This window comes from Sus scrofa, chromosome 15 (assembly GCF_054392235.1).
Source record: "Sus scrofa isolate SSC_HxYL_T2T_F1_AM1 chromosome 15, Sscrofa_HxYL_maternal_Yorkshire_Landrace_v2.0, whole genome shotgun sequence".
NCBI lineage: Eukaryota > Metazoa > Chordata > Mammalia > Artiodactyla > Suidae > Sus > Sus scrofa.
The window spans coordinates 60,418,662-60,434,624 of NC_139397.1; the positions used below are offsets into that span (position 1 = coordinate 60,418,662).

Here is a 15,963-nt window from a genome sequence, read left to right on the forward strand (position 1 = left end):
GTCTTTTTGCCTTTTCTAGGGCCGCTCCTGTGGCATATGGATGTTCCCAGGCTAGGGGTCTAATCGGAGCTGTAGTGACTGGCCTACACCAGAGCCACAGCAACTCGGGATCCGAGCCACATCTGCTACCTACACCACAGCTCACGGCAATGCCGGATCCTTGACCCACTGAGTGAGGCCAGGGATTGAACCTGCAACCTGATGGTTCCTAGTCGGATTCCAACCCCATGCGCCAAGACAGGAACTCCATTTCCTTTCTGTCTTCATAATGCATTTTGAACTTGTTGGTCCTGACTATCAAGTACAGAGAATCATCTTTCTGTTCTTTTAGTAGGCTAAAAGGATTTTACTCAGTTTTGCTTGATAAAACAGTGCTGGTACCATTTTCCAGGGATGGTTGTCTACTCTGTGGTCAAAAGTTTATTATACAAAGGAGTTGAATAGCTGTTTCTCCAAAGAAGATGTTGGTAAGCATGTGAAAAGCTGTTCGGCCTCACTCATTGTAGGGAAATGCAAATTACAACCATGAGATATCACTTCACATGCATTTGGGTGCTATTTTAAAAATTAAAAGAAAATAACAAAGATTGGCAAAGATATAGAAAATTGTGAACCCTTGTGCATTGTTTGTGGGAATGTAAAATGGTGTGGCTCCTGTGGAAAACTGTGGCAGTTCCTCAAAAAATTGAATGTGGAATTACCATATGACCCAGCAATTTCATATCTGAGTGCATACCCAGAAGAATTGAGAGCAGAATCTCAAATAGATATGTATACACCCCTATTCATAGCAGCATTACTCACAAGAGCCCAAAGATGGAAACAACCCAAATGTCCACAGATGAGTGGATAAACAAAATGTCGAATATACATATAATGGAACATTATTCAGCCATAAAAGAAACAAAATTCTGGTACACTCTGCAACATGGATGCCCTTGAAGACATTATGCTAGGTGAAAGAAGCTAGACACAAAAGGACAAATATTCTACTTAGATGAGGTACCTAAAATAGGAAAGTTGTAGCAACAGAAATTAGAATAGTAATTCCAAGAGGGAGAAGGGAATGGGGAAAGTTATTGTTTAATGGGTACATTAAAATGATGATAAAATATTAAATGATGATAAAAATATTCTGGATATGTATAGTGGTGATGGTTGTACAGCAGTGTGAAAGCAGTACTTAATGCAGCTGAACCATATACTTAAAAATGGTTAAAGCAGTAAATTTTGTGTATATTTTACCATAAGGAAAACAAAATAAGAGATTATTATATCTCAAACTTTAATTTTGAAAGCCCAGTGAATGCCATCATTATTGTATTGGTTTTGTAAGAACATTTTCGTATAATGTAGAAAGCAGTTTAGCTTTGTCCTTTGACTTCACTTCTAACTATTGTATTTGAAGAATAGTATAATGAAGGAGAATCCTACAATTTAGATCCTATAACCAACTAGCTATGTGATTTCGGGCAAGTCATGTAACTTCTTTGAACCTGTTTCCTCATCTGCAAAATGGGATTTTAATATTTACCTTATCTCCTTTATAGAGTTGTAGTGAGAAACATGTTGGAAGTTCCCTTCCAAATAGGAAATATTCTTGCCAACTTTTTTGTCTACTCAATATTCTAGATATATTATCCTAGGAGAATAACAGATTTATTCATTGAAAAATATTTATTAAGAGCCTACTCTGTGCCAACCCTCTTCTAGCACTAATTTTTACTTCCCCACAGTACATTCTCTTTCCTATAGTAAATAAATGACAAATCAGAGACACTGACTTCTTTTAGGTAGGGTATAAAAGCTTTATATATATATGATTTTAAATATGTAGTGCTACTCTTAAAATAGTCAAGATCTTAATTTATGCTAGCACACTTAGCAATTGTGCACTGCCTATTTCATATTTTACTCTGCTCATGACAAATATCATGAAACAAGGTATAGGTGAATTCAAAACATTTTTCAGCCCACATATATTTTGGAGAAATTAGATAATAAGTAAACATGGTTTGTTTTATTTCTCTCTAATCTGCTGCCCAGTAATACAGGATATCAAAATCTAAATGAGTTTAGACTTTTTTTAATGCTTTATGTTTCATAATTTGAAGACTTTAGAGGAGGAATTCTCAAAGTGGGTTAAGAATCTGACATTCTCACTGTAGCAACTTGGGTTGCTGCTGTGATGTGGGTTTGATCCTTGGCCCAGGAACTTCCACATACTATAGGTGCAGCCAAAAAAAAAAAAAAGAAAGAATAAAGAAAACTTTAGAGCAAAATAAAGCTAATGCCTATCTCACCAGACTCCCAATGGGCAAACATAGTTGAACACACTGCTTCCCACGTCCCAATACTTCCCCAGGCTCTTTTCTCTATCTCATAGTTAGATGGGAGCATATTATGAAGAACTATCAGTTCCAGGAACAAAAAATGTGAACTTTAACATATTTGAGTGATAAATCCTTAGATGCTACTGATTTTGGTGGGCAGCTGGATGACCCATCAGAAACTGAGTAGTATATTCAGCCAAAGTAAATTGTGATGGCTTGTTAAAGTAGTGGACCCTATGAATTTCACCTCCCAGTGTTTAAATCCATGTGTAGGCTCCTTCTCTTATTTAACTCCTGGTTGGCCATAGGATTTGCTTTAGCCAATGGATCACTGGCAAATGCGACACGAGCAAAAGCGTAAAAAGAACTTGTACACCACATCCCTGAGGTCGTCATGTGAAGAAGCCCAAGCCACCTCTTGGAGGATAAGAACACAGAGAGCAGAGACCAGACATCTCTGTGGAGGCCCCAAGCCCAGGCAGTCCCAGCCTAGGCACCAGGTGATCATTAGTGACCCAGGCAAGAAGAGCAGAACTACCCAGCTGACCCCAGCCCAACTGCTGCTCTACAAAATCACAAGCAAATAAAATAGTTGTTATCTGGTTACACAACAGCAGATAATTGACATACCCTATTCCCCTAAATTTCACATCAAAACTTAGAGAACTGGGGACTTCCTGTGTGGCTTACAACTAACTACTCGGCATTGCTTCTACAGTGGCTGTGGCTCGACCCCTAGCCTGGGAACTTCCATATGCCGCAGGTGCAGCCGCTTGTTTAAAACAAACAAACAAACAAACAAAAAAACTTAGAGAATTGGAAGTAAACTTTTTTGTGATCTGCCCTTGCCAATTCTTAATACTAGTTGATTTAGTTTGCAGTATTTTATGATTCTTTCTCTTTGAAGATTACTATAAAAGCATTTCTGCCTGAAAGTTTCCTAATATGAATATTTTTACTTACTAATAGAGAATTCCACTCAGCATAATTTATATATCTAGGTTCTAAAATTTTTAGAGAGTCACCTTCCTCTTAGAGTGCTGCAATGTTTCCTTAAGCTTTAGCTTTATTTGTTTTTAAAGCATTTTATAATTTTTTCACTTACTTTTTGAAGTGTGGCCACACATATATCCATATTTTCCATAAACCATACTCGGCTTGAAAGCTTATAGGAAAGAGAGGGGTTAACGGGACTGTTAGGGTCTTATAGTGAATCAGTAGAAGAAATTGTAATGATACCTGTGCCTTTTGATTCATGTTAACATCTTTACTCACAATTTTTACCCAAAGTGGTCAAAAGCAAATACTATGGTTTTCTCTCTAATCCTGTAGCTACCTCCAAAGAGAGCCAGGGGATTTAAGAAAAAATAGACTAAATATGAGGGGAATATGCATCACATATTTTGACAGAGTTTGGGTGTTGTCTGCCTATTTACACTAATATTTTATTTTATATGATTTCATTTATTTATTTATTTATTTTTGTCTTTTTGCTTTTTCTAGGGCCACTCCCGCGGCATATGGAGATTCCCAGGCTAGGGGTCGAATCGGAGCTGTAGCCGCTGGCCTTCACCAGAGCCACAGCAACTCGGGATCCGAGCCACGTCTGCAACCACCACCACAGCTCATGGCAACACCAGATCCTTAACCCACTGATAAAGGCCAGGGATCGAACCTGCAACCTCATGGTTCCTAGTCAGATTCATTAACCACTGCGCCACAACAGGAACTCCACACTAATATTTTAAATGTCAATTTTTCACTGAATTTATCCTTATAATATCCCAGGGATGCCATTCCCACCTTACATAAGGGAACAATGAAGATAGCCCATGGAGCCTCTAGTTACAGCTTGTCAGAATGTGCTCGCCATAGGGAATGTAAATAAGGCATCTCTACTTCATTTAGTCTTTAACTTAGACCTGGTGGGACTCAACACTGACTTCTAGAAAAGAACACCTGACATCTCCCTCAATACCTCCTGATCCCAGACACTCTGTTGTATACCTTATCATCTCTCAATGTTCCTCAGACCTTGCGAAGGTTAGAACCTAACTACTATTTAAGTAAGTGTTTGAATTGTCAGTGCTGACTTCGCAGCAATATGACTTGTGCTTTAAGGAAGTCTTCTGACTAGAGTGTACATTTCTTCCAATCTGTATTTTTGGGAGAACAATATATAGGTGTGTTGGAAAGGTCATGGTCTAAGAGTTACAGACCAGGGCTCTCAAAGTTAGTTGCTCCTTTGCTGATTGTGGATTTTACTGACTTAAGTGATTATTATCACTTAGCGCTTGTCAGGGAGTTGGCTATGATACTGGTCATACAAAGCAACAAAACTAAAAGCTTAAAAGCGTGAAATACAGGTATTAAGTTCATGTTTTTTCTTTTTTAGGGCTCCATGTGTGGCATATGGAGGGATCAAATTGGAGCTGCAGCTGCTGGCCTACACGACAGCCACAGTTACACTGCTTTTGAAAATGGAGAAGACAAAAGAGGACTGGAAGGTAGTAACTTAAAGGGTGAAATACAGGTATTAAGTTCATGTCTTTTTTTTATTATTTTTTTCATTTTTAGGGCTGCACGTGTGGCATATGGAAGGGATCAAATTGGAGCTGCAGCTGCTGGCCTATGCCACAGCCACTGCAATGCAGGATCTGACATGCATCTTCGACCTACACCACAGCTCATGGCCACGCCAGATCCTTAACCCAATGAGCAAGGCCAGGGATCAAACACGCATCTTCATGGTTACTAGTCAGGTCCGTAACTCGTTGAGCCACAACAGGAATTCCTACTCCTGTTTTTTCTCCTTTTTAGGAAGTACCACGGCATAGTGCTTATTAAATGCACAAGCTGTAGAGCTAGACCACATGTGGGTGGTAACCAAATTCTGGCTCTGATATTTATTTGCTTTGTAATGTTGAACAAGCTGTTTTACCTTCTGTGCCTCAGTTTCTTCCTGTGTAGAAGGAAATAATTTTATAGGGGTTGTTGTAAAGATTAAATGAAGCATTTCCAGTGCTTAGAACAGTATCTGGCATACAGTAAGTGCTCAACTAGTTACTAGTAGTGTCAATTATAGTAAACCCATATTTTAGGACATTTTAAATATATATAAAGCCCTTTAGCACACTGTCCCTGGCATGTTAAGTGATAAAAAAAATATGGATATGATTGTTGGTAATAACAAACACACTTTATTTGAAATAATTTGGAATTGTAGGGTACACTTTGAGGAATTCCAGGGGGATGAACATTAACTATTTTAGAGGCAAAAGGGCTCCTTCAAAATAAGTTACATAGCTTTTGAAAATAGAGAAGACAAAGAGGTCAGGAAGGTAGTAACTTCTTTCAATGTCATCACTTAGGTATGGCGAAGTCACATCTTGCATAAGACACTATCTCCTTGTCCTTGGAGTTTTAAGATATAATAATAATTATACTAATATTAAAAACAATAAGCTTTGTTAAAGTGACAAATGTGAGCACCTTTGTTTTTATAGAGATACATAAAATAATTCATTTCTGTGCTATTTTGTTAGAGCTTAATACTAGGGATAATTTTTTTTTATAGACCTCTTTCATCTCTCTTTCGAAATCTGTGCCATTCCAGATTACAAAGATATGAATACATGACTGGTCTTTGTTTTCTATGGATACCAGCATTTCTTTTGAATAATACCCTCTTGGATAATACTTTGTTTTAAAAAATAAATATCCACTAAATATTTTAGTTTACTTCATACAAATGTTATTATTTTTTTCTGTCAAAAGGACAGAATACTTACTGAAAAACACAGTATAGTCACAGTATTATAAAACTCAATGTATTGTTGGAGTTCCTGTTGTGGCTCAGTGGTTAACGAATCCAACTAGGAACCATGAGGTTGCGGGTTCAATCCCTGGCCTTGCTCAGCGGATTAAGGATCTGGAGTTGCCGTGAGCTGTGGTGTAGGTAGCAGATGTGGCTCGGACCTGGTGTTGCTGTGGCTCTGGCGTAGGCCGGCGGGTAGGTGGGTACAGCTCTGATTCGACCCCTAGCCTGGGAACCTCCATATGCCGCAGAAGTGGCCCAAGAAATGGCAAAAAAACAAACCCCCCCCAAACTCAATATTGTAATAATAATAGCGCTTTCTTTTCTTTTCTTTTTGCTTTTCAGGGCCGCACATATAACATACGGAAGTTCCAGGCTAGGAGTCTAATTGGAGCTGCAGCTGCTGGCCTACACCACAGCCACAGCAACGCCAGATCTGGGCCAAATCTGTGACCTACACCACAGCTCAGGCAATGCTGGATCCTTAGCCCACTGAACAAGGCCAGGGATTGAACCTTCATCCTTGTGGATACTAGTTGGGTTTGTTACTGCTGAGCCACTATGGGCAATCCAACAATAGTGCTTTTAAACTGTTGACATTCTTCATGATTGCTGTATGGACAGAGTTCTGGGCTTTTGCTTTTTATTGTTTCCCATATCCTTCAGGGCTTTCCTCTATTTATCCATTTACTTCCCCTTTTCTTTCCTCCCCCATTCTATTCTCGATTTGCCCTCTTTATTCTATCACCTCCTTTTAAATAATCATTAATCTCTTTATAATGCCTTCATTTCCTTTACAATTCCTTTATATATCTGCTCCTTTATTTGTCATAGTAGTTTCTAGTATTTATCTAGAATATTGGCATCTTCTAAGTAAGCATTATCTGTATATTAATGCTAGAATCATGATAGAAGAAAATATGTACTCTAAAAATTACTTGGAACACTCACTTGTGTGGGGTAATAGCATTTGTACTGAATCGTTGGCAACAAAAATACAGGGACTTGGAGCCAAAGAAATTATGGCAGCTGTGTACACCCTCTGGCACCAGGCTGACTTTTTTGGGCCTTTCTGTAACTAGGAATTGCAGGCTTCATTTACTGCTCCACATTTGTCGGATTCCGTCCCTAAGGCTGCTGGATGGGAAAGGGAAGGTTGTTAGGGGACCTGTGTTAAAAGTGAGAATCAGGAACTGTTGCCTATGTAATCTAAATAGCAGGTGCAAACAAGGCAGGAATTTTGCGGGCTGTAGGCACTAGAGGAGGTGACTTGTCAGCGATGAGCGTGGAGAGGATTAAGGGATCACCTGAGCTTGAGAATTACAAGAGCTTCTGACACCTGAGGCGAAATTTTCCATCAACAGACGGCATCCTGGGGGAGGCGCGGGGAGGAGCGCAGGAAAGAGCAGTTTTCGCCGGGATTGGAGGCGCCCCCTCCCCGGGGGCAGCGGCGGTCCGACCCCGCCCCCACGCTGCGGGTGGGCGGCCGGGCGGGGCGGGGCCGGGCGCCTCCCAGCTGTCACTCAGCGGGCCGCGGTGGCTCCCCGCCCCCTCCCGACACGCTCTCCTGGGCCGCCCCCACCCCCGCTCCGCCCCGGGCCTCGCCAGCTTAAGTCAGAACCGGGTTCGGCTACCTGGACACGCCCGGCCGGGCAGCTGCGGGCCCGGCGCCGGCTGGCGGCGCTGAGGGGTCGCTGAGAGGAGCTCGGCGGCGTCTGTCGAAGCCGTTCCCTCCGTCGGCCGCCAGCGAGGGCATGAACACGGACTCTCTCTGCCTCCGGAGCGGCGGGAGCGGGGCGGGGAGGAGGCGCCGCGCGGAGGCCACCGTCCAGGGCAGCGCTGGGGGACAGCAGAGCGGGAGATGTACCTGTCCTTAGCGGCCCAGGAAGCAGCATGCACCCCGATGCCACCGACAGCAGCAGCGCCGGCCTCACAGGCTCCCCGGGCGAGCGGCGGCCGGAACCCCGGCAGGACGCGGCGGCCCCAGTGGGCCCTGGCGGCTGGAGCTGGCGGGTGCCGGTGGCCGTGGCTGTCCTCGCCGCCGTGTCCCTTTCCTGCCTGGGGCCCGGCTGCTGGCTGGCGGCGGGAGGCGCGGGGCCGGGAACCGTCCTGCTCATGCTCAGCCTGCACCTGGGCTGTGCCGCGGCCGCCTTCCTGCTGGGGACCCTGTTATCCCTGGTCTGCCGGAGCCGCCGAGCCCCGCCGCCCGACTTCGCCGCCGCCTGGAGACGGCTGGCCGCGGCCGCCTGCTGCCGGCCGGGGGTGAGTACCGGTCTCCCCCGTTCAGCGCGCGCCCGCCCGCTTCCGGCGCCCGCTCCGGGAGAGCCCGGGTGGCGGCGGGCCCTTCCTCTCGGCCCCGCTCCCTCCGGGGCCCCGGACGCCCGGGGGAAACCAGAGCTGGGGTTGGCGGGCCGCTGGGGAGGTGATCGCGTCACTTCGGCCGCCGCGCGGGCTGGCTGCGGGCTCCGCGGGTTTTACCTAGGGGCATGTTAGTAGGCGGTGTGGCTGTTCCACACCATTCTCAGGCACAGCCCGGATAGTTGAATAATCCTCCCGAACCTTCGCTGTGGCTTCGCAGTTAGCGAGTGGGAAAGCGGAGTGCGACGCCCTAGGTTGCTCCTTACAGTGGGTTCTGATAACCGTTCTCTGTGGGAGGCAACTTGGTGCCTATTTACAGACGAGGAAGCTGGCGCAGAGGGGTTGACTTGGCTTAGGTCACCCATCGTGCCCAAGCCTGGGTACGCTTTTTACCACAGCATCCTGCCTTCCACCATGTTGATATATATCGCAGTCTGTGATTTAGAAGGGGGACGCCCGAAGTCACTGAGGTTTTCATCAAAGGGAAGCCTCTCATCAGTGAGGCATGGCAGAATAGTAAAGAAAGGTGGTTAGGGAATATAGGAAGGAACGATATTTTAATGAGTTCTCCTCTTCCTTGGTGCAAAACCACTACTTTCTCTTCCTCCTAGCTTCCTTATCATAACCCTTTAAATGAAACTTGATTCTGTGTTCGCTGGACACTTACCACTTGGTTGAGTGATACTGCCATTAAACTGAAATTATCTAAGCACTTTGGATAAAGGAAATGCCAGTGGCTCAACTTCATGTTTGTTGGAAGCATCATTACTGACCACCCCCCCCGGGGGGGGTTTGTATGTGGTTATGATATGACCTGCTCACTTTTACCTAAAAACCATCACACTCTTCATCAAAAGTACCCTTTTCTGAGTGTGTCATTTCAGAATGCAGAGCTGAGATAATGGCCGAAGAGTTGTAGGCAAGGAGTCAGGTGTCCTCACTTTGTAACCTGGGCAGCAGCTCAGTCTATTAAGGAACAGACACTTCTGTTTTCATCAGTAGTCTCAAGTTAGTCGTGTTTACTTCTATTAAAAACCTTCACTCATCTGTCCATTTTCCTATACCTAGAGTTGGTGAGTAGGTGTATTTTTCCTTTTGTTTTTTCTCCTCAATAATAAAAAGGACCCCAAGATTTTACTAGATGGTTTATCAATCCATGAATGACATTACAATTCTTTAGAGTATTGTAAGATGTTGTAAATTTATTCATTATGTATTTATTGAGCATTTCATATAAACCAGGTCTTTTGGAAGCTGGTTTGAATCAACAGGACAGACAAAAGTCCTGCTTTCTGGAGGTGATGTTCTTATAGGAGATCAGACAATAAACAGATAAATAAGTTACTTTTGGGTAGTGGTAAATGGTTATGAAACAAAAACTAACTAAGAGTTAAGTGATTAAAAGTGCCTGGGAGAGTTCCTGTTGTGGCTCCAAGGCAATGGATCCAGCTAGTGTCCTTGAGGATGTGGGTTCGATCCCCGGCCTCGATCAGTGGGTTGGGCATTTGGCGTTGCTGTAGGCTGTGGTGTAGGTTTCAGACACTGCTTGGATCTGGTGTTGCTGTGGCTGTGGTGTAGGCTGGCAGCTGTGGCCCAGATTTGACCCCTAGCCCGGGAACTTACATGTGCTGCAGATGTGACCCTAAAAAGCAAAAAAATAAAAGAAAGAGTGCTTGGTATGTGGGTTCAGGATGTCTGGCTGATGGGGTCAGGGTCAAAGCCTTAGTATTGCAGTCCACTCAGAGGGTGTGAAAGCTTCATGTTGTGGATTATTTCCCTTTTTTCCTGGGTAATACATTTCCCCAAACCACCCAGCTCACTTGTACTTCTGATAAAATTTGGATATTCAGAAATCCAAAAAGATGCTTTAGTAGAGGAAATAGAGAAAACGTTAAAATGGACAGAAAATGAAACAGCATATCTAACCTCCCATGCATACTATCTGAAGTATAATTTAAGGGAAGTAGATTATTGGTCATTCTTTTTGCATTCAGATTCTTATAATAGTGTTAAGAAAGTAAGTACATTTTGAAGTTTGGTTTCTAAGTTATGCTACTTAGAGTGGAAATGCATGTTGTTCACATAAAAGTATATGTATTTTACAGTACCAGTGCAGTTTACTTAGGCCTTTTGTTGTGCAGTTTGCTTAGGCCCTTTGTTCTGTATTTCCAGTAATTTATGCTTAAGGTTTTAAAAAAATGTTCTTTATGAATGGAAGCATAAACATGTGGTGTGGTATAAAATATCTGTCAGTTCTGAGGGGGTAGGAGCCGGACCATACAGGTCATCTAACATATGTGGCGGGGGAGGCTGTTTCATAGTGAACCAAATGGTGCTTCTTAAGATACAGTGATGACTTTACTACAGAAATTTTGAATCAGCATTAAGAAAAGAATCCTCATTTGTTATATATTTTGGGTTCTTCTAATGTCAGTTAGATATGTCAGACACTGGTATCTGTCCTCTCCTTCTTCCTTCCTCCCTTCCTTCCTTCCTCCTTTCCTTTCCTTCCTTTTTTTCCTTCTGGGCTTCCTTCTACAGAGAAAAAAAAAAAAGCATACACTATTAAACGTAGGCAACCAGGTAAACCTCACCTAAAAGGGAAAAGGTGTTTTTATGTCTAGGAATGTTCAAACGCTGCTTCACCCTTCACAAGGTAGTTATTGGCTGTCGACTCTATGTGGTTAGGACCTATAATTGACATCTTTTAAATCCCTTATAGCTTGTGGGCTCTCCAGAAGTGTATGCCGATGGTAATGAAGAAAATTATGTCTGTTTGTGGTCACTAACTCAATGCTTTCCTCCTTCAACTAATCTGGTATTTATTGGGCATCTCCTATGTGCAAGGATTTTGATTTTACTTGATTGGGAATCACTATGAAAGTGATAAAACTATTTTTCTTCTCAGGTATAAATACTATCCAGTGGTATATTCAGGTGGTAAAAAAGCTTCGTGTAAGGTCATGAAGGTTGACACTAAAGTCTTGACAGTTGCTGTCTGGGCTCCGCTTTAGAAAAACTTGAACTTTGTTGCAGGCCAGCTGACTGGAGATGTGATGCTCTGGGGCTGGCCTGCTCACTTGTTAGCTTAGCTTTGCTGAGTCGGCTGTCATAGTGTGATATTCCTAGTACAAGACTGGGGTTAGGTCTTATGTATTGCCAGTTAACTCATGTGGACCAAGAGCCTAGGATTCATTAGCTGCAGTTACTTGACCCTAGCACATGGTCTGACCCAAGGCAACAACAGAAAAAATATGGGACTAGCGAGTCAGTCATTTAGAAAACTTGCTTGCGTCACTGGACCAGCAGTACAAAGTGCCTCTTATAATGGAAACAGGAAAATTATTTTGTATACTTTGAGGACAGGAGGGTAAGAGGGAATAACTTCTTTAAATTATTAATTTAATTTAATAATTAAAATTAATAATTATTCACATAATTTATGGATTTTCTTTTATAGTTTACTAGATACTTCCTAATTTATGTCCCGTAAGTTCAAAAATAAGTGGTTAACTAAGGCGCACTAGCAGACTGATACCAGAAAGTCCACAATATTCAGGCACTTGGTAGCATAGGGGAAATTAAAGACCATGTGAAGAAATCAGTGAAAGACTTTTCCAAGTTTGGGCAGAAAAGTTCAAGAAGTCCATCAGATCTAATAAGCATTTACTGAATACTATCTGCTGCATATCTGCTCTTCTGATGTCACGAGATCATTTTTGGCCTAGGTAGTTGCTGAGTATCAGTGCCAGGCACGTAGTAGGTTCCCTATGGTGGATGTTTCCCCTAAATGAATAGATTATTATTTGTTGAGATGAGAACAGACTTGAGATGAAGAACAGACGTGAATATTTGCCTGACATTTTTAGATTTGAAATTTCAACCGCCCTTCTCTAGAGAAGGGATCGTAGGCTTGCAATAGGTGTCACTAGGAGCTTGGATAATTGCTTTCTGTTAAGTGCATGGCAGTGTTTTTAGGGTTGGGGAGGATTCAAAGATGAACAAGATAGTCCCTGTCCCTGACCTCCCAGGCTGAGTAGATTAGACTGATGGAGAAGAGTGAATGAGAGGGCAGTTGTTTATAAAGACAGTAAAAACATTCACACAGCAATCCATGAAGCCATTCGGCTTGGGTAGGACATCTAGAATCCCTAAATGAGTTCTTTTACTAATACAAAAGTTCTTTTGAGGAAAACAAACTTAATTTAATTACTTGAGGGAAAAAGGAAAAGAAACAAAACTTAGGGAGGCTGTACACAGCCTCTTTGTGACTTTCTCTTATTGTGCTAATGTGATAAATTATCCTCCATGACAGTGCATAGTGGCACAACACACTGTCTTCAGAATATATGTTTGTATTTTAATTGGGAAATTTAAGTCATTGTGGCTAGTTGGAAGAATGTTTTTGAGGAAGATGGCCTTCGAGTGCACCTTAAACCTGTATAACTCTGGCATAAGTTGTTTTCCTTTAAATTCATCCAATTCATAATTTTTAAATTTAATTATGTAGGTTATCCAGTCACATGGCTTTAATAGAAAACATATAAAAGGATATGTAGTGAGGGAAAAAACCTCACTGCCCTATGGGCAGTCGTTATTACCAGTTGATTATTCTTTCAGATATAGATTATGCATAGACAAGCAAATGCAAATATTTATTCAAAAAGGGGAGCTTTTGATGCCTGTAATCTCTTGGCATATGAACAATGATTACACAGAAAGGAAAATTATTTATTTTCTGTATCTTTATTATGAAGGAACTATTTCTTAGGATTAGTAAACATACGTTATGGAAAAATAGTGATAACTTCAAAGTAGGAAGATATAGTACACAAACCTAGAACATAAAAACTGCTAATGAAAATCAGCGAATGTATCCTATGAAATGATCGTGTGTTTTTGAATTCAGTAAAACTGTCTGAAGGAGGCAATATATATTTTCATAACTTTCACAAAACCCAAACAAACCAAGCCGACTGTTACAGATGGAGGACATGTACCGTTTGGGGTTTCGGTTGCCAGTGAGTACACGAGGTGACTCCTAGGAGGCAGGCTGCAAAGGTAGTTTGGGCCAGGTTGTGGAAGTCTGCAGCTGAGAGAGTTGAACTGGCTTTTAGTCTGAAGTCATGGCACCTACTCTCACTTTCTGAGCACTGAGTGTAGCAGCCACGCCGGGCTTTAGAAATGTCAGATGGAAATGTGATTGGGAGGGACTCAAGAGGGGAAACATTAATCAGTTGCAGTGATAAAAAGTGAGAGTTAATGAAGCTATGTGAATGGAGACCGGAGGCTATAAATTCAAGAGTGAGTGGGATGTTTCTTTCACATTAATTATCAGTAGTTATCATTACAGATTGGCTCAAGAATCTTTTCAAGAGTATCTTAACATTCTCTTTAACTAATAAATTCAGCCCCCAAACAAAGGGTCCTACTGTTTATTCACAGATCTGAAGATCAAAGTCTCCAAGCTTGAACTGTCTACTTGGGGCCTAAATTCTAGGCATTCCCAGGAGGTTTATTTCTAACTCCCTGAATCATAAGCTGCTTTTGCTTTAGGAATATGCTGTGGTGTCCTTGGTTATTGAATGTTGCCTTCTAAAAAACGTCTTAGGTTTCATTTCCCAACCTTATCATTTTGGGGTAGGAAGTGCCCTAGATTCCTTAGAGCACTTGTGTAGTCAGAGTCGTGCACACAGTTGTACTAAAAAAGGTGACTCAGCAAGTTCGGTGCTAAGGGTTTAGGCATTAGAAAAGAAGTAGTGTCTGTAGAAGGATGTTAGTGTTAAAATGAAGGCATACAAACTTGCCTTTTTTTTTTTTTTTTTTTTCTTTCTTTTTAAATTGCAGGTTTGCTTTTGAAAGAAAAACTTAGAACCTGTATTTTTACCAGCTTCACTGTTAGGTCACTTTCTGAATGAGGGTTGGTTGTTTGGGTGGAGATGACAGATGACAGGGGTAGATAGGCAGCCCCTCTCAGGAGCTCTGCTGGGTATCCCAGGGGCTAGGACTTGGGTTCGGTTAGTTGTTTCTACACCCACCTTTAGTCCTGGGATGTGTGCTTATATAGTTTCTCCAAACACTGTGGACCTTTCTAGAAAGCTTAGTGGGGTTTGGTTGTATTTTGGTGGACTTCTCAGCTCGGGTGCTTCTTTGGGGGAATGCAGTTAGGAGCGTGAGGTGTGCTGGCTGTCTCCAGGGCTGGCCAGCCAGTGCTTATCAGTGACTCTAGGCACTGGCCAGTCCTTGTATGTTTGTCAGCCACCTAGGGCTTTGCATGTGTGAATAGCCATGAGCTGGATGTAAAGAAAAATAAATACAGCGACTCCAAGTAAAATGCCTCTGAGGCCAGGGGGGAGACTGGAATGAATGGTGCGTTTTTAGGTGAGACACTGGAACTTGCTTGGGGCACTAGCATCTATTTAGTAAGCTTTCATTTTAGTGTAGAACACACCTCCTGGAAAATCAGATGCATGTTTAACAAATTCTCATTTCTCAAGTACCCTGCATTTCTGTAGTTCTCACCCACCTTATATGTATGAGTTTACACTAATAGTAGTAAATAAAATTGTATAGCGTTTGCTCCTGTCTGCTCACGCAGGACCTCATCCTGAAGCACTCCTCTCATTTCTGCGAGCCTGCAGGCAGTATTTACATATTTAAGGACATATTCACTTATGTTCTTCCATTCCTAGTGCCTGCAAAACATTTAAGAGAGGTTTCTCTTTCTCTGTCACCAGTGCCAATCTGTGAAAAAGCACGGTTCTTCTTGGGCTACTGCTGGCTCTGTCCTGTAAAACCTGGTATCTGGAGTGCCTGTCCCTTTTTTTTTTTTCCCCTGAGCCAAAAACTGCCTTATGTGCTTTTTAGAAATTGAAAGTGTAGCCTTGTTTCTCACGCAGGTATACTTAAGGGTTTTGTTTTGTTTTGTTTTGTTTTGACCTTCTAGAAGCTGAGGAGCTTTGGCCCTTGTATCTCCTGTGAGCTGTGTCCCTCTGTCTAGCTCCAAGAAGCCCCTGGGCTCAAGTGCCGGCTTTCTGCTTTCTCTCGTAACTCCAAAGCCTTCTCTAGCCTCTAGCCTCCAGCCCTACACACAAGGCACCTCCCCAGAGTCCTCTTCCTCATATACAGATACACACCTGAGTGCCATATGCAGATTCTGCCAACTCATTAGATATGAAATTAGCATTGTAACCATTTCGGAGATTTCAGTGTGTTTTTCCTGAGGCACAGTTGTTAATCTCATAATTTTTCCTTCTGATTTTTTTCTTTCCTGTTTCACTAAACTGTCTGGAGATTTCAACCCCTAGATAAGCTCAGGAGGTTGCCTTGTTTTCTAGATTTGAATTTTGATCATTCTTGAGGTCCCATTGTTTTGAATTATCTCATCTTTAGGCAGTCTCACCCTTGGGCCCTAAGCAGTGACCATCTCTATACTGAAGGTTAGAGATTTATTCC

The 15,963-nt window shown here is 42.4% G+C and overlaps 1 protein-coding gene across 9 annotated transcripts in view; it reads left to right on the plus strand.

The window, feature by feature from the left end:
• SNX25 (sorting nexin 25) overlaps positions 1–15,963 on the plus strand; it is a 149,446-nt gene that overhangs the window by 20,229 nt on the left and 113,254 nt on the right. For 6 of the 9 annotated variants that reach the window (XR_014830417.1, XM_085000970.1, XM_085000972.1 and 3 more), the window contains exon 1: positions 7,847–8,412. Coding sequence is in view for 8 of the 9 variants with exons in the window: in XM_085000970.1 (XP_084857096.1) it covers positions 8,044–8,412 (369 nt within the window). In the remaining variant the exon portion in view is untranslated. Of the gene's footprint in view, positions 1–4,728; positions 4,867–7,846; positions 8,413–15,963 lie in introns of those variants that run through there. The other 3 variants (XM_085000975.1, XM_085000976.1, XM_085000974.1) reach the window with 1 other exon arrangement.